Source organism: Armigeres subalbatus, chromosome 3, assembly GCF_024139115.2.
Source record: "Armigeres subalbatus isolate Guangzhou_Male chromosome 3, GZ_Asu_2, whole genome shotgun sequence".
Lineage (NCBI taxonomy): Eukaryota > Metazoa > Arthropoda > Insecta > Diptera > Culicidae > Armigeres > Armigeres subalbatus.
In genome coordinates, this window is record NC_085141.1 from 364,045,653 (window position 1) to 364,064,928 (window position 19,276).

At 42.0% G+C, this 19,276-nt stretch overlaps 1 protein-coding gene across 1 annotated transcript; it reads left to right on the top strand.

The window, feature by feature from the left end:
* Window positions 1-8,671: 8,671 nt before the first annotated feature.
* LOC134226313 (uncharacterized) lies at window positions 8,672-11,870 on the top strand. The gene is made up of 2 exons (XM_062707010.1): window positions 8,672-8,971; window positions 9,044-11,870. Exons 1-2 carry the CDS (start codon window positions 8,840-8,842, stop codon window positions 11,741-11,743), a joined length of 2,832 nt encoding a protein of 943 aa, XP_062562994.1. The 5' UTR covers window positions 8,672-8,839; the 3' UTR covers window positions 11,744-11,870.
* Window positions 11,871-19,276: the final 7,406 nt, after the last annotated feature.

Here is a 19,276-nt window from a genome sequence, read left to right on the forward strand (position 1 = left end):
ATGAAGCCGGTTCCCAGCTCGTTGGTGGTGCCACAGCTTTGGTAGAAGGTAGCCGCTCGATGCCCGCTTTTCCACACTTTCTGTCCTGTCCAGCAAATCTCCTGCAGTGCCACGACGTCGAAGTTGCGGGGATGTAATTCATCGTAGATCATCCTGTCGCAACCTGCGAAACCTAGCGACTTGCAGTTCCATGTTCCAAGCTTCCAATCGTGATCCTGTATTCGTCGCCTAGGTCTTTGCCGATTATATCGAGTCGCATTATCTCTTATATTGTTTCGTAATGATTGGTTTTCTAGGCGGCTTATTGGGCCTGCGCAAACCTCCTGTCTCGTCGGAGGGCCGTCGTGTCAGAGCTGTTTAGCGTCCCACCTAACACCAGGACTTGGGCTTGTGCGCTTTGAGCGGCACACGGTCGCTTTGGTGGGGCCTACTTGCGGATACATGCAGCTTTTTATAGAGGTTTAACAGGGCCCACTGGCAAGCCCCACAACTCGCAGATGGCCTGGGGAGGGATCGTCAAGCCCTTGGACATAGTCCCAGCTGCCCCTTGTTATAACTTGATACGTTTTCTATACTACTATACGGGGGTAACTTGATACGTTTTCCGAATTGTAAATTCCAAATCCATTCACATTACCATTTTTGCATTCGTATATCCCAGCCCAGCTACTCTCAACGTGGTCTTGCTTTGTGGCCGTGCATCTTACTGCACCGCTAAGGAGGGCCTGTTGCCTGAAAATAAGCAGGTTCTGACCTGTTCGAAGTGAACATGTTAAACAGCAGGGACCCGAGGATACTGCCCTGGGGACGCCGTGCGCATTGGAACTCACTCCGCTGATTGAATGTCCGGAATGACCTGTTCACCAGATATCTAGGAAGATTGTAGCATTGTATACAACTATAGTTTGTACACCAGGCCATCATGCCATACATTGTCGAACACTTGCTCATCTTGTCAATCGAGTACGGCCATGGCGAAACCGTCAAGTATAATTCAATCTGAGGACGTTGGTAACTCGGGTCAGTTGATGCACGGTGAATCGACCGCGTCGGAAACTATGGTTCTGTTTCTCGAGCAAGAAGTAGCTGAGATAGAGGCACTGATTAAAGACCGAATAGTGATCAGAGCTGAGCTCCTGGTAGACGACTAGCTGCCATAATGTATCATTCATGTTGGTTATGTACAGGTCTATCGTTGCATGGACTCCGGACCGACTCAGCCGGGTAGGGTAATCTGGGCTCAAGATCGTGTAGTGGCCTTTCTGTTGGCCATAGGAAGGGAACCCCCTCACAAAGAATAACGAACTAGAGTTCCCTCTCACTCCACGACAAGCTACTGACTGATACTTCTGCCAGCAGCTGCAGCTCTCTTTATTTCAACAACAGGTATATACTATAGATAGTGGAATATATAGATGAGCGAAGATAAATCCTCTGTCTCCAAACGAACTGTCAAACGTGTTTCCAAACGATCATGACGTCACAATTTAAATGGAAACGTTAAGGGCTGTGACGTCATACGCGCGTGTGCACGGGCAAAAAAATCGACTCAGCCTTGCTTTCGCTCATCTATAGATTCTACTATCTATAGTATATACAATACATCCACAACAATATTCCTTAATCTACCCAAGAGCAACTACAACTAACTGGTGCCTGCTTCTTATCCATTTACGATGTACTGCGAAGCGTCGTAAACTATCTGATATTCCAACACTCCTCCTTAGTGTGCACGCATCGCTACTGTCCTGGCTTCTCCTAACACCGAGCCTTTAGTCCTGAGCTCCTACTCACCGAACAATTGGGCTTATTCTACGAGTCGAGTGACGTGAGGTGAGTTGATTTTAGCCATTCTCACGTGAGGTGACCATGTTATTCAAATGGGGCTATACGACTCTTCTCACGTCATTCGAGCAATCTCACGTCACCCCACTCGTAGAATAAGCCCAAATTCCTCCTGGCCCAATCCGTTGCCCGTACAAATGGCCTCTATCTGTTAGTCAGCTCCTGAATGTTCCGACGCTCCTTCTGGACTCCTACTGACCAGCCAGCATCCTACCGAATGTTCCAACCTCCTGATGAATTCCGCCGGGCGCTACCCAAGACACATATTACACATATCACACATATTTAACATATTTAATATGCTTATAGTAGTTTTAACTACTGTCGAAGAGAGATAGTGTTCCAAAACAGTTATTCAGTTATATTCCTGTACATAACCTAAATTGAAAGACTAGACGGGACATGAATAATTGAAAAATCATGAATATATTTGCACACCAAAATCTGAATTCTAGTTACAGCAAAATGAATTGCTGAAATATGTCCAGCAATCTAATAGTTTACTGTGATTTCAGCATCGAATTTTTCTCCTGATTGATTGATATTTCTATGAGACGTAAAATATTTTCTAACAATGTCATTAGTAGCAATGAAAAAAGTAGAAAATTAATTGTGAAGCTGCTTTCAATGAAATTCCAATGCTGTCTGATTTCCAGCGAAATAAACTTAAAGTGTGAGCCCAAATTATGGCCTTTTCATCCTTTTAGTGCTTCGCTGCTGGCTGTGACGATGACTGTGGCTAATGGAAAGGGTCACAAAACAAACCATGCGCTCCATGATGGCAGAGAATCGCTTGCGTTAGTGTGAGAAAGAAACATGACATGGAATCAAATGGCCCGTTTACATATGAGCTAGTTCTAGCGGACAATGCACTGTCCGACAATACTAGCGCGAAATTAGCATAATGTAAACAGGAATTGTCATGTGCTAATAGTGTTTACATTATGCTAATATCGAGCTAGTATTGTCAGACAGTGCATTGTCCGCTAGAACTAGCCTATATGTAAACGGGCCAAAAACCAGAGTGAGGAGGAGGATCTGTTGTTTATGTTTGTGGTGGGTGTTGGTCAATGTTATGGATTTTATACAGGTTCGGGCGAGACAGCACAAACGTGTTCGTGAAATATCGGAATCAGTAACAGTGTTCGTTTCGCACGACGACGGCGGTGGCTCGGGTGCCGAAAACAAAAGAACGATGACGTCAATCTCACACCTCATGAATGAAATTTGGTGTAAGTTTGACGTCAGCAATCAGTTGATCAGGAATGTTTACACTTTTTGAGCTACTAATACGAACAATATATGGGGATGTAATGCCAATAAGAAGAAGAAGAATAATACGAACAAAAGGCACGCTTAACCGGACCTGTATAAAATAAATGACATTGGGTCTATATAGCTTTGTCTATATCGTGCTGAATTGACCTTTACCGTCAAAAATTGTATCCCGTTTTATTGTCTTAGTCGTCTTTGGCTTATTTAAGGTCAACTTTCTCAAAGAACCCATATTTTTCAAGCCTGTAACTATTTTTAAAATCGAAAAAAAAGCGAAAAAGTGCTGCACGTGTGCCTGAAAAATTCACCCGATGTTCGTTCAAAATCGGGCTAATTTTAAGAAAACAGCACTTTTTCGATTTTTGTTTTCAATTTTCAAAATATTTAGAGGCGTCAAAAAACACAGGTTCTTTGGGAAAGTTGACCTTAAATAAGCCAACCCGGATAAAAGTGTACCATAGGCTCAACAGTGTAAACAATTGAATTACCATACGCTCTACGGTATACAATGGGATATATAGTTTCTTGATGGTTGTCCATATTGTATCAACACCGTGGATATAATACGTCAACATAGTTCTCTAATGTAACATTGCTTCCAATTGTTTTTAGAACATTTAGTGCATAAGGACGTTTTCACCGCTGCTCTATTTTTTTGGTCTAATTTTATGACAGTTTCAAAAATATAGACCAACAAAAATAAACCAAATATTTGCCATTTTCACCGGTGTTGTTTTAAAATGAATGTTTTTGTTTTAATGCTTCCGAGAAACAAAAAAAAAAAACAAAAAACCACAACCAAGGCGAAGCAACATATATTGAATAAACCGCTGGGAATTCCTCTTGAAGTTTCGCCGGGAATTCCTTCAGGTTTCTCAAGGAGAAATCCTCCTTAAGTTGCTTTGATAATTCCTCTAGATGTTACTCCAGGAAATCTTCCTAGAAGTACTCCGGGAATTCTTCCTGAAATTCCACCGGGAGTTCTTCTACGAAATCCTCCGGGAATTACTCCTGGAGTTGGTCTAAGAATTCCTCCTTCAGTTACTTCAAGAATTGCTCTGAAAATTTCTCCTGGAGTTTGATCAGGTTTCTCCAGGAGTTCCTCCGGGAAGGTAATCTGGGAATTTTACCTGGAGTTAATCTTGGCGTTCCTCCGGAAACTCCTCCTGGAATTCCTCCGGGAATTCCTCTAAGAGTTTCTCCGGAAATCCTACTTGGAGCTCCTTCGGGAATTCTATCTGGAGTTTTTCCGGGAATTGTTCTTGGAATTCCTCCGGGCAATTCTCCTGAAGTTCCTACGGGATTTCCTTCTTCAGTTACTCCAAGAATTCCTCTGGAAATTTCTCCTGGAGTTTGCTCAGGTTTCTCCTGAAGTTCTTTCGGGAATATCTCTTGAAGGTAATCCGGGAATTTGACCTGGAGTTAATTTTGGCGTTCCTCTGGGAATCCCTCCTGGAGTTACTCCGAAAACTCCTCCTGGAGTTCCTCCGGGAATTCCTCTAAGAGTTTCTTATGGAGTTCGTTCAGGTCAAAGAAACTTCAAGAGGAACATTTGGATGAACTGCTGGAAGCATTCTAGAAGGAACGCTAAGGGAAATTCATACAGGAACTCCAGGAGGAATTTCTGTAGGAACTCTAGGAGGAATTTCTGTAGGAACTCCAAAAGGAATTCCTGTAGGAACTTCAGGAAGAATTCCTGTAAGAACTCCAGGAAGAATTCCTGATGGAACTCCAAGAGGAATTCTTCCAGTGAAAACATTCTACTAAAAAAGAGATAAGTAACTTTTCTCCAGGAGGAATTCATGGAGAAACTCCAGGAGGAATTCCTGAAGGAACTCTAGGAGGAATTCCTTAAGGAACTCCAGGAGGAGTTCCTGAAGAACTCTGAGATCAATTCTTGGAGTAACCCTATGAGTAATTCCAGGAAGAACTCCAGCAGCAATTTCTGGCTGAACTCAAAGGAGGAATCCCCGGAAGAACTCCAGGAAAAAATCCTGAAGGAGCTCCAGGAGGAATTCCTGAAGGAACTCCAGGAAGAATTCCTGGAGCTTTCTAAAGGAACTCCAGGAGGAACTCCTGAAGAAATCCATTTCTAGAGGAATTCCAAGAGAAATTCCTGGAGGAATACCAAAAGAAATTCCTGTAAGAAATCCAAGAAAAATTCCTGGAGGAATTTCAAGAGAATTTCCTGGAGGAACTTCAGGAGGTATATCTTGAAGACTCCTGCAGGAATTCCTGAAGGAACTCGAGCCATCCCTGGAAGAACTTCAGAAGCAATTCCTAGAGGAACTTACGGAGCAATTCCTGGAGGAAGTTCAGGAGCAATTCCTGGAGGAACTTCAGGAGCATTTTCTGGAAGAACTTCAGGAGCAATTGCTGGATTAACTTCAGGAGCAATTCATGAAGGAACTCCAGGAGAACTTCCTGGAGAAACTCTAATAGGAATTCCTGGAGAAACTCCTGGAGGAATTCCTAGAAGAACTCTAGGATGAATTGCTGGAAAAATTCCAGGAGGAATTTCTGGAAGATCTTCAGAAGTTATCCTGGAGAAATTCTAAGAGAAAATCCTGGAGAAATTTCTAGGAGGTATTTCTAGAGAACTTCTAGTAGAACTTCGCGAATATTTCCAGGAGATATTCCTAGACAAACTCCAGGAAGAAATCGTGGAACTCCTTAAAGATCTTCTAAAGGAATTGGGGGTATCTAAAAGGAATTCCTGGAGAATCTCCTGGAGGAATTCTTGGTAGAAACTCGGAAAGGATTCCCGTCGGCATCCCGAAAAAATAACCGTCCGAACCTTGAAAGGATTTTCTTCGTAATCACGAAAGGATTGCAATCGAAATTCCAAAAGTGTTCCCGCCGGAATCTCGAAGGATTCCCGTCGTAATCTCGAAGGATTCCCGTTGTAATTTTGAAAGAATTCCCGTCGGAATCCCGAAAGGATTTTCGTCGGAATCACGAAAGGATTCCCGTCAAAATCCCCAAAAGATTTCCGTCCGAATCCCTCATGGATTCCTATTAGGATCCCCAAAGGACTCCTGTCAGAATTCCCAGAAGCTTCCCGTCGGAATCCTCTGATAATTTCCGTCAGAATCCCTAACGAACTCTTGTGTGATTTCCCAAAAATCCGGAATCGCGAAAGAATTTCCGTCGGTATCTTGAAAGGACTCCCGTCTGAATCTCCAAAGAATTTCCCTCGGAATCCTAAAAGGATTTCCGTTGGAATACCAAAAGGATTCCCGAAAGGGTTCCCGTCGGAATCCTGAAAGGGCTCTCTTCGGAATCCCGAAAGAATTCCTGTCTGAATCCAGAAAGGATTCTCGTCGTCACATCGAAAGGTTTCCCGTCGGAATCCCAAAAGATTCTTAATGGATTCCTATCGGAATCCCCAATGAAAAAGTATTCCTCCAAAGAACGCCCGTCAAAATACCCAGAAGCTCCCCGTCAGAATCCTCAAAAACTCTTGTCGGAATTCCCTAAAGATTAATTCCTTAAAGATTCACGTCGGAATCCCAAATGATTTCCGTAGGAATCTCGTCGCAATACCAAAAAATTTCCATCGAATCAGTATTCTCTTCGTTAGTCTCTGGGAAATTACGCTCTCACTGTTTCATCTTTTTAAATAACGTTGTCGTTGCAAGGTATTTATAAGATTCTGTATGTGCTCATAGTTGCTACCGGGACCTTGATTACTCGCAGCTCTTCCACCGCTTCCGGTTAATACAAAGCGATTTTTCTCGGAAGTAACGGTGGAGATTCACTCTCTTGGCACTCCAGCTCTTCGAAGCCGTAGGCGCTGGAAACATTCTTACTGTTTTCGCTACAATCGCCCGAACTGCAACGGTTGCTACATAGTCCCGGGTCGAACACTTCCAGCAACGACACTCGCGAATTGTCTTCGGATCCGCGGGAATTCCGGATCTCTACCGCGAAATCCTTCTCCTTATGCCGGCATACCGCTGGATTTGACGTTTAAAAAGCTTCATAATCAAAACAAACAACATTCTTCTTTGTATTATTTTTGTTTTGGAAAATTTGGAGCGCAGGCTGAATTCTGGTCCAAATGTGAACAAAATTGAAACAAAAGTGTATGACAGATTCATTTATTTGAAACGAAACTGTTCGAAAAACAGATTTGGACCGCCCCGGTGAAAATGGGAAATTTAGATTTGGTCTATTCTACTGTCAAAATTTGGAATAGAACGCGACCAGTGAAAACGTCCTTAGTTTATAATCATTGATAACTTCTGAAAATTTTGTTCAAATTGCATATAAGCAATATAATAATATTTATCCCATTGCCGCAAATATGCATTATTTTTCTTAAAATTTCATTGTTGAACGGTAAAGTCGTCATAATTAAGAAATCCAATATCGTATTGTTTTACTATAAAAATACAATTCAATCTATGGTAATTTGAACGGTTTTCTTCGGATATTTCAACAATATATTTACGATACACTCTATTGTTTGACAAAAAAAAGTGTATGAAAAAATCTCAGATTTTGTATAGTTACGATACTTAACAACCCGTACGTTCTAATGCGGAAACTTCATTTACAATTTAATGAATGGTTCATAACAATGCATTCTAATGTATTTCTATTATTTCATATACAATAAAATCTATTGTAAATTTATTGTGTTTTATAGTGATGTTACAATAAATTGTATTGCTTTTCTATAATATTTTTTATTCGGGAAAGAATCAATCAAGCGAATAAAAATTGAAAGCAAACAGGGGGGGAGTAAGCCTGTCATCCACGAACAAATCAAGCCTACCTAAGATGTATTATCCGGGCCTCGCCGCTTGGGAAAGGCGGGCAACCCTGGGCCACCCCGCTTGGCAAGTGTAACATTTTTCGAACTGGAATCTTGTAGGATATTGGTTAACCTTCACTACTGCGGACTAACGAAAAAAATGTGGGATTGTTTATTTACATTTGCTTCATACTACATGCAAAGGAGGCGTGATGCACCGCATATTACCCCCCTGAAAGCAAACCATGTTCAAAAAATATTATAGCGAGGACAAAGAGAGTATCCCTTTAGCGCATATGACATATTCTCAAAGCACTCTGGATATCCTGAAATAATTTATAAATTATTTTACATAATTATTATCAATTTCCCACCTTATCGGCCGCGACGATTTGAAATCGTCGCAAAGCAAATTGACGCCAAAATCGTCGCCAGCAGAAATGACCAAAAGATCTGTCAAATCAACTGTGAACAAAATTTTGCAAACTCAATAATCACATTTATTCCCAAAATTGGGCCCGATTTTCATGCAGATTAACATGATTTACTAATAAAACTAACACAGTTAGAATAATGAAGTTGGCGACGATTTTGAAGGTGCTTAAAAAATGGTCGGCGCGTTTTGTTATCAAGGAAACAGTCAATATATTATTCAGAACCCAATTGCTGATAAAAAAATATTAACGCATATTTTGATTAAATTTTCTGGCACGTGTAAAAGTCCGCGCATCTTCTTCGAAATCCATTTTTTTTACCGCTGGGGTTCTACTCTATAGTTTGACAGTGGGGCTCTAGTTTGACAGCCGGTTGAAAACGACGCCGCCGACGTGCGAGAATCGATCCGCGAGATCGCATTTTTTCCAGTTTTTCAATTTGTTTGTAAATACCGTAAATATACCAACTTCTTCGACAAAATCTGGGGACAAACAAGTCTAGGAACAAAATAAGTATTTCGCAATGCAGCAAAAAAATGACGCCAAACTCTATCAAAGATGCTGTCGGATTTGTATGGACGATACAAGGGAACAAATCGACGTCGTTTCGGATGAAACTTTGGTTGAAACCTTGAATCAGTTGTACAATGTGAAGGTATTGATTTTTCTAAAAATATGTTTATAATAAATTAATTTGTGCTAACGAAATGTCCATCTCATTGGGCAGGTCGATATAAATGATCGGATCTCCAGCAAAGTATGCCTCGAATGCATCCAAGAAGCGAAAGAAACGCAAAAGTGGTTGAGTTTCTACGAGGAACAGAAGAAGCTGATTGCGGAGAACCAACGGGTCTACAACGAGGAACTGGTCAATCAGCTGGGACCAGAAGCGACACATTCTCCGGCTCGTTCTCCTTCCATATCGACAAAGACTCTGACCCGGACGCCAAGGACCAGGAACCCTCCTCGAAGGATTGATGACGACGATGAGGAGGAAGTGAAGGGGGAAAAAGATGAAGATTTCATTCCGTCGAAGTCGGCTCGGAAGATTAAGAAAGAGCCGATCAGTACTCGGAGGAGTATAAAGCGCGAATGGGTACCGTCATCGGATGGTAGCGGAAGGGGATCCACGACAACAACCCCGACGGATAATGGCTCGGATGACGAAGATGAGTCGGAAACAGGAACCAGTACCTCTGATGGGGAGCTCAAGTGTCCCAAGTGTGAGAAAGTGTTTTCTGAAATTGATCAACTGGAACGGCACAATTGTGAATTCATTTGTAACATCTGTAGTGCAGCGGTCAAGTACCGGAATAGCTTGAAGCGTCACTTGATGGTGGTGCACAAGATAAAGGCCAACCAATGGGAAGATTATTGGAATCCTACTGGGGACCAGGGAGGTGCCTCTTTATTGGTTGAGACCAAAAAACCGAAGAAAAGGTATCGCTACGAAAGTGATTCTCCTACGGATATGGAGGATGATTCTAACAATGATGAAGACCAAAAAGATTTGATTTGTAGCAGCTGCGGTGATAAATTTTATTCAACACAAGAGATGAAGAATCATGACTGTGATTATGGGTGTAATATTTGTGGAGCTTCGTTTGCCTCTCGGAACAGTGTGAAGAGACACAAGATTCGCCTACATAATGTAGATCCAAATGATCCGTCGGTAGCTTCACATTCTCGTGCGCCATCGGCTACAACTGTAGTGTCCACACCTAAGCCTGCCTCAAGACCACCCTCCAGGGCTGCTTCAGAGAATGCTTCTGACGATGAACCACTCTCTGCAATGGCATCTGATGAAACGAGATATCGGTACTTCTGTCCCGATTGCGATTATTCCAGCTATAGGCGTTATACAGTCACTACACATTTGGCAGTCTTTCATAAAACTCCTAAAGAGCAAATCGATGTTGAAGCGATTGTTAAAAAAATAGTACCAAGAACTTCTGACATTGTTCGGTCAAAAACGCCAGTACCTGCTGCTGTTTCAGATGAAACACCGGTTCGTTCAAAAACACCCATTCCTGTTGAGCCAGCTGTTGTCCGTGCAAAAACTCCAGATCCAACCAAAGCCCATCGCCCACCAAGTACTATCCCAGCCATTGCGAATCCACAAGCTGCTTCAAGCAATGAATATCAACAAGTCGATATCTCCGGTCAGCATCGCAGTCGTTCCAGATCGATTCATCGTGATTCGCGCAACAGCAGCAAACGCAAGCGCTCTCTTTCGTCATGCTCGAACAAGGCTCCTCGTGCCGTTCGGGCTCGATCAAATCCACCAGTGGATCGACAAATACTCACGGCTAAGCGACGTCTATCACCGTCGCGCATTCTCGCCAGCGTTCACGAGAAATTCCGTCCTACGGTAACTGCAATCCAGTCCAACCGGCTATTTGTGTCAATCCGTCAAGGATGCGAGCTAATACAGCAAGGCCAACAGATTCGCTTCCGAGCTTCTTCGTACCTTCTACAGGATTCATGTCCCACGAAACGCCTGTTTAGACTTCGAGCTCCTGTTGGAAACGAAAGACAGCAAGTGCAAAACCTTCGGGGAATATTCAATAAACTATCCCACCAGATCAGCGCCCATTCTAAAGTAAACGAAATTGACGTGGACTCATTGGTATTGGACTACATTCACAATCCTACGGCCGCCCAGTCAAGTAGTCCAGTAATCAAGGACAATGAGGGAACGACATACGAGATCCGCGAACTCGATAACGAAGAAACAACAGAAGTGATTGACGTCGAACCTTCGGCCTCCGTTCAGGTTGAGGATGATGGACATAACGCTGAACCACCGACGGAAACTGTCACCAAGGATGATGGTCAAGTTGCTGAAAACGATGCTGCGAGTTCGCATAAAGAGCAGGATAAAGAAAATGAGGAACTAACAAATGAAAACGAAGAAAATCCCGAAAATAAAAATACTGAAGAACCCATGGAAGTGGATGATGTTATTCAGGAAGATGATAATGCTAATCAGGGTGACGAGAATGTCAATCTGGAAAAGAATAATGGCAATCCGGAAACAACAGAATCGACGGGAACGTCGCCCGAAGATAACAAATCAGAACAAACGGACAACGAGCAAAGTCAAGAACAAACGGAATCGTCTGTAGCGTCGCCGAAAGGAAACGAATCGGAACAAACGGACAATGAGCAAAGTCAAGACCGGACGGAACCTGCTGAAGCGTCGCCCAAAGGAAACGAACCTGAAAACCAAAATACGAAGTGTCATCAGGAAGCCGTGGATCCAATTGCCGTTTCACCGGCCGTAAATGAACCACAAAGTTCAGAGACTGAGCAAAGCCAGGAAGCTACGGAACCATCTGCAGCGTCGCCAGATGAAAGCCAACCAGAAAGTCCGGAAACGGAGCACAGCGGTCAGGACGAAGGCGTTTCTATCATTCCGGATTAAATGCGAGTGTTTTAGAATTCTCAGGTTTTATTAATAGGAATGACGGTACATTTTATCGTTTCAATTGTATAACAAACGAATGCAGAATAAATACTATAAACTCTGTTCAGGGTTATACGCCTGTCTACTTCTGAGACTTCACTGCTTTCATGCGTTTATCGGCTCATAGATATTCACACCTATTCTTGTTTACGGAAGAACGAAACTTTCGAACGAATGCAGTTCGTTCGAATCATTTCCCCATGTGATTTTGCTGGCGTAAACGGTAATGCGCATCAGATTTCGTTGGAAAGCGCGTTCGAACGTAAACAAGAATAAGGGTGGCATTTGTTGTCCGAACCGTACCGCATCCCTGCTGGGAACGCCATCTGAGTCGCGGATAAGAAATTCGGACTTATTCTAATGACGTGAACGCACTAGTAGAATAAACCACATATCATAGCCTGATGAGTGATGACGTTGGCTACTTTATAGCAAATGTCAATAGACGAATCCAAGTAAAAATAAGAAGAAGACACACGACGGTGTTAACTTTGACAGATCCTACAGCACAGCATAGGGAGATCATTTTAAAATGCTTATAATAAATTCTAGACAAAATGTAATTAAAATCCTATTGATGTACGGTACGGAAAAAGTTCTGAATTACATAGGGTATGATGGGGCAAGATGGGTCGCCTAAGGCGAACCCTGAATTTCTCAAAACAGAAACATTTTATTTTAATGTTTCAGCATGGATCTATAAAAATAGCTCATAATCTGTAAGCCAGGGGTATGAAATAACAAAAACTCCACTTTTTATTCCATTTCGAGTCATTAAAGTAGAAGTCTATTTTTCTGTCAAAAAATGGCGGGGTAAGATGGGTCAAACAGCGGGGCAAGATGAGTCACCTTTAAATACTGCAATTAATATTGTTTTTATTCCCAATATTGAATTACACACAGATAGATAGCTTTATTGCCAATGATTATATTGAATAAAAAATAATGTTTAAGCCTTGGATGAAGAAATGGCTCTACATTTAAAAATATCTGCAAATTCTTATGAAAACAAGCCCTCTAAGTATAGCTTTCTTAAAAACAAAAAATAAACATTTTCAATAAACAAATTAACATCATTATATCAAAAGTAACCCTAAAATGATTGAACCACCAATGGAAAATATGTTTTGAATAAGAACTATGCCCCTCAGTATGTGCTGACCCATCTTGCCCCATTTGTAAGTTCACGTTAAAATGTCTAATTTTCGATCAAATTTATTTATTTCAACGCAGTTAGTATAACATCACCTACATTACTTATAATACGTTCCCTATGTTACTAAAAATGTTTAAATTTCACATTGCTCGACGAGATTACACGTTTTATAGCAAGTGTGTTTCGCATAAGGGGCCATCCACAAAGTACGTCACGCTCTTAGGGGGGAGGGGGGGTTCCGAGCAGCGTGACGACTCATACAAAATTTTTAGAGGTTTAATACAAAAAGTGTGACGAAGGGGGGAGGGGGGGTCGAAAATCGCCGATTTTTGCGTGACGTACTTTATGGATCTTCCCTAAGAAACCATGCTGAAAAATATTTTACCTTGCCATACACCACCGAAATAAAATTTTATCGTCAAATCGAGTGATAATAAAGTAGAACCAAATTATTCCTCCTACAAAGTCATAATATCCACATTAAAATGTACACGATGCTCAAAAACGGCCCTGACCCATCTTACCCCGTGACCTATCTTGCCCCGCCTAACCCTATCTGGAAGCTTATCTTAATTTTTTTTAATATTTTTCAAAAATGTATCTATCATACAGTTCGGAACTTTTTCCGTATGATACATCAATCAGATTTTAATTACATTTTGACTAGAATTTATTATAAGCATTTTAAAATGATCTCCCTATGCTGTGCTGTAGGATCTGTCAAAGTTAACACCGTCGTGTGTCTTCTTCTTATTTTTACTTGGATTCGTCTATTGTGTCAGTGTATGTTTCTGTAGCCAAGGTGAACGATAGAGCCAGGCTACTGACATCCTATTGTTTAGCCCATCGCCAGATCGTAGCCAGGATGTCCTGGGCTATATTTTTTTTTCATACTGCGTTTCAATGATGACAGCGGTCTATGTCTATTGATGATGATGACACCGCGCTTGTCGCCGGCACGAACACACCAGTCAAGCAGTTTGACGAACATTGACTCCGCCCCCAAGAAAACGCTTCGGTTGCTGCTTTGTTTGAACGTGTGTGAAGTTGATCGAACAACCATTTCACAGTTGGCGGCTCGGTTGGAAAAAATTAAAACGGTTTGATTTTGGTTTGAGTTGTCGGGGGTGGAGTCAAGGTTCGCCGAACATGTATGAGCATTTGTAGTGAAGTTGCACAAACCCCCATATATTTTTTGATGGTTGGTGGTCAAGTTGGCGCTTCGGTCTTTCGTGTGTGATATTTTTGGTCGAATAAATTGATTGTTCGTGCCGCTGTTGTTAAACTTGATGGATGTTTGAATAAACGAGAGGTGGAGTCATTGTTGGTCAAACTGCTTGACCGTGTGTACGTTCCATTAGGGCGAAGTCAGAGTAAACGCGACGGCGCGATGCGAATTTACAGTTCATTGATAATAATTGTTATTCTTTTGTTGAAGATGATCCGACTGCAAACCTCAGCATGCCATGACTTTTAGGCGTGCAACAAAATGTAAATTAATGTAGAAATAAATGTTTAATTCAATGCATGCATTTTGCCGCAGTTAAATGACACATTTTTCATTTTGATAGTTGAAATGTGTACTGAAAACAGTGAAAAAGACCAAAATGGCGTGTTCTTAGCACAAATGACAAGTGACGGTCTACCCGAAAAACTGTATTTTTTGTATTTTTTTTACGTTCGGTGACAACTGATAACACATGGTTCCAATAATTATAATATTGTTGAAGCCATCTCATGAGAATTTGGTTTGATATTAATATTTTTCATTAAAATATATTATGCGCAATGTTAGGAACCATTCTTCAATACAGTGTACTTAATTTTGCGCACAACTAGTACTTCTTCGATATTTTCGACATTTATGATACACCTATTCGGAAAAGGGTTTGCGCAATGGAGAACTTTTGTTAGCTTTGTTTAATGTACATAAATGAGGCTGTACAATGTACATACACCAAAAGACGTGATAACATACTAAGTATGTCGAATCATAAGAAAATAATGCCGGGCATCTTCACTTTCTCAAACATGCTCATAGGGAAGATCCATTAATTATGTAACGCAAAAATTGGCCTTTTTCAACTCCCCCTCCCCCCTATGTCACACTTTTTGTATAAATCATGTAAAAATTTTGTATGTATTGTCACACTTCGGTCAGCCCCCCTCCCCCCTCTAAGCGTTACGTAATTTATGGGTGCTCCCATATATGCCTATACAAATGAAATGAACATTATTAGTAATAGTAGTATCAGTTGAAAAAATATAATTTGGATGAAAACTTGTATGATAGACGCTTGCTTTGTGTTAGAAATTTTCCAAGTAATGTGCGCAAAATTAGGCATATAATAAGGGGTCTGCTTTGAAGTTCAATTTACTATTTATTTTAAATTTTTGTACCAAATTTAGTTCTCAAACTATGATATGATAATAATACTACAGCATGAAAACTATTTCAGGCGGATAGCTAGTTTCTATAAGTTGTACGAGTTGATTAAATTTTGAGTTTCCTTAACTGCGCAAGGTATGGTGCGTGGGTTGTTAAGTTTTCCATTCCAAGTCGACCCGGCAGACGTTGACCTGCAAAGTAGGTGAAAATGCGCATTCTGAACTGCCCATGCAAAGTTTCCATACGATTCCTAATTTTAGTTTTTCACGATTCACGCAACGTTACTCGTGATTTTCGTTTGAGGAAATATCATATAAACCCGTCGGAAACTGCAACGAACATATCTACTGAAAGAAAGAAGGAAATCCATCCAGCCCTTTTCGAGTTATGCGGATACGAACACAGACCATTTCATTTTTATTGTATAGAAGATTGAGAATAAAGATTCGGCTGCCGGTGGGACTTGAACCCACACTATTCCATTAAGTACACGGACGTATTACCAATTATACAACAGCTGCATTTGCGAGAAGTTGTTCCATAACCAGCTAATAACGATGGGATATCAGTCAATTCCCCGTATCCATCGAAACTGCTTTGGCAATAGTGTGGGTTCAAGTCCCACCGGCAGCCGAATCTTTTTTCGCAATATCTCATAAAAACACCTTAAAATGGCAAACTTAACTATGTGTATCAAAATTAAACATTTTTCCAAAAAAAAAAAGAAAAAAATCTGACTACCCTCACAAGTCAAGCTCTATCTGGAATAAGGGCTCGTCGACTTCCCCTCTTTTAAATAAAAGTGACAAACAGCGGTTAACTTTGTGGTTTATCACTTCAGAACGATAGAAAACAATGCGAACTTGCGTTCTGAGGTGATAAACTGTATAGAAATCCCCTGCTTGTCACTTTTATTCAAAAGAGGGGAAGTCGACGAAGAGAATTCTCTCTTGCGACATTCGCCCTTTTACCAGATAGAGTCATCAATCAAGAAAAATGTAGAAATAAAATTTAGTTCTGATTTGACCGTCTAGCAACAAAGTCGTTTTACTGCTTTCGGTCCGAGCTACAGCCACTTCACATAGGTTATGGGCCATTTGTGAAGAAAATTCTAAAAGAAGAAAAATTTTTTTTTTTCGTCTTTATCAAGACTATTTCAAATTTCCAGTATGGACAGAAGCAAGTTTGGTCTGGAAAAGATGAAGAGTGGCGGATACGAATGCCTACGAAAACCTCCGACGGATGCGTGGAAGGAAGGAGATGCCAAAGCACGGGCCACTATTGTTCTACTCGTTGACGACAGCCAACACTCGCTGATCGAAACTACAAGACCGCTAAGGAAACCTGGGAAGAATTGAATATCCAAGTAACCAAAAGTTCCTTTACGAGTACGTTTTTCGCTTAATCAGCTTCACTGTGCTGCCTAAGCGACAGATACCTGAGCATCCACACTATGCTCGAAGGCGAACAGGGCTGGGCTCCTTCCCGACCTGCTAAAAATGAGCCTCCCGGATAAATCCGGGTCTCTTATCCTCCTTGCCTCGATCCCCCCGGGACCACGGGATGCTGCGACTACTTCCGGGGGTGGGCTGTGCTCATGCACTTCTTCTAAAATTCCGGCCCCTAGCTTAGGCTAGTTCACCGACTGGCTTGCTGAGATCCACTGCTGCGTTGTCTCGATCCCTCGGCGGTTGAGCCACAACATCCCCGAGCAGCACACATCGGACAAAAATGGTCGCAGTAACTTGATTGTGACTGAATCGGGTCACATTTCATTCATTTATTTAGTCTACATCTAAACAGATAACACACATATGAGTGGCAGTATCCCATGTGGAACAAGTGTGCTGCCAGGGTCCTAACTCGAATCCTCATGACTCCCTCCGGCGTCGAGGATGGTCCACCAGTTCCGGTGAAGGGAACTTCCGCACTAATGGTGCCCCGACTACCGGCGGCAATCGCAGGGGTCGCCTTCGCGCATTGCGCCAACTTCATCTTCGAGTTGCAGAGGTGGTCCGACAGTTCCGGTGGTGGATGACGACCCGAGGCCAAACACTGCTTACTGCTCTGGATTTTCCTCCGAGTCGACGCTTATTTGCTGGTCCCTTCTCCATCTACGCTGCAGCTCTGACAGTATTAGCGTCACGACTCTGCTTACCGCATTCCCACGTATCTTCATCATGACACATTCGCTCTGCGATATTGTCTGCCCTTAGTGCAGGCGTTTTTCTACGTGCTTTCGCAAACTTCGGACAATCGAATAACACGTGCTCTGGAGTCTCCTCTACGTTGATACACGCCGGGCAGAATGGCGATGACGCATGGCCACACTGCACAGTGATGCCACTCCATACAAAACATGGAAAAAAGTCTTTTCTATCACTTTTTGTCAACCGATTTTCTCGCAACAGGTTGCATTCGATGCGGAATGTTGTCCCATTGTTTCCTATTGAAAATTGGCCGGATAGGACTATGGGCTCAAAAGCTGTGGCCAAAATACATTTTTTTCATACAAAAAACGGGTAAAACCCCATCACTCATTTTTTTTGGCACTTATCCTCAACCGACTCGCTCGCAACAAACTACATTCAAAGCAGAATCCTGTTTCATTGTTTCTTATTAAGAATTTGGTCAGATCGGACAATGGGATCAGAAGTTATGGCCAAAATACTAATTTCATTATTACAATACAAAATCACTTTTTTTGGCACTTATGTCCATCCGATTTGCTTGCAACAAGTTGCATTCGGCGAGAAATTGTATAATGCATATAAACAAATATGAAAAATAAGACCTATCCACATATTTGTGTTATTTTTACCTTTTCTTACATATTTCCAAATTCTTTTGAACGAACGAGAAAGGCACCATCACCGATAGGTGGATTATTTAGGGTTTTTGTGCTTGAGATTGCTACGAAGCTTTTTCAAGACAGTCATGTACAAAACTTATCATATACATATGACGATTTTATGACCCTGAAATAAGCCTTATGGTCTAAGGGAAGGGTTTTCCGTTAAAAAACACGTGGCATCCCTCTCTGAGAGAGAAAATTGCCCAATTCAGCCCGCCAGAATGACGTTGTCAGTGTCGCCAAAATTATTTCATCATTATGTAGTTTACAATTGCTAAGACAAATAAAATTAGTTCCTCCAGGAATTCCTCTGGAAGTTCCTCCGCAAATTCCTTCGGAAGCCCCCCCCCCTGAATTCCTTAGGAAGTTTCTACGGGAATTCTTCCTGGAGTTCCTAAGAAATTTCCTCCGGGAGTTCTACCAGAAATTCCTCCAGGAATTCCTCCGGAAAATCCTCCAGGAATTCCTCCGGAAGTTCCTCCAGGAATTCCTCCGGAAGTTCCTCCAGGAATTCCTCCGGAAGTTCCTCCAGGAATTCCTCCGGAAGTTCCTCCAGGAATTCCTCCGGAAGTTCCTCCAGGAATTCCTCCGGAAGTTCCTCCAGGAATTCCTCCGGAAGTTCCGCCAGGAATTCCTCCGAAGTTCCTCCAGGAATTCCTCCGGAAGTTCCTCCAGGAATTCCTCCGGAAGTTCCTCCAGGAATTCCTCCGCAAGTTCCGCCAGGAATTCCTCCGGAAGTTCCTCCAGAAATTCCTCCGAAAGCTCCTCCAGGAATTCCTCCGGAAGTTCCTCCAAGAATTCCTCCGGTAGTTCCTTCTGATATTGGTATAACTGAGTTCCAAATCGTATGCATGGGCTCTACTGACTTGAATGGACATCTTATTGCTGTCAGATTTGTACCGAGCGCAGTTGACCAGGTAGACCGATTGATCCGAACTCCAGAACAGTTTGGAGAACCTGAAACATCTGGTATGGGTATAACTGAGCTGTAAATCATATGCGTGGGTTCTAAGGACTTGTGTGGACATGATTAGTCGATTTCCGATAGCTATCGAGCTCAGTTGACCTGGTAGACCAATTGATCCAAACTCC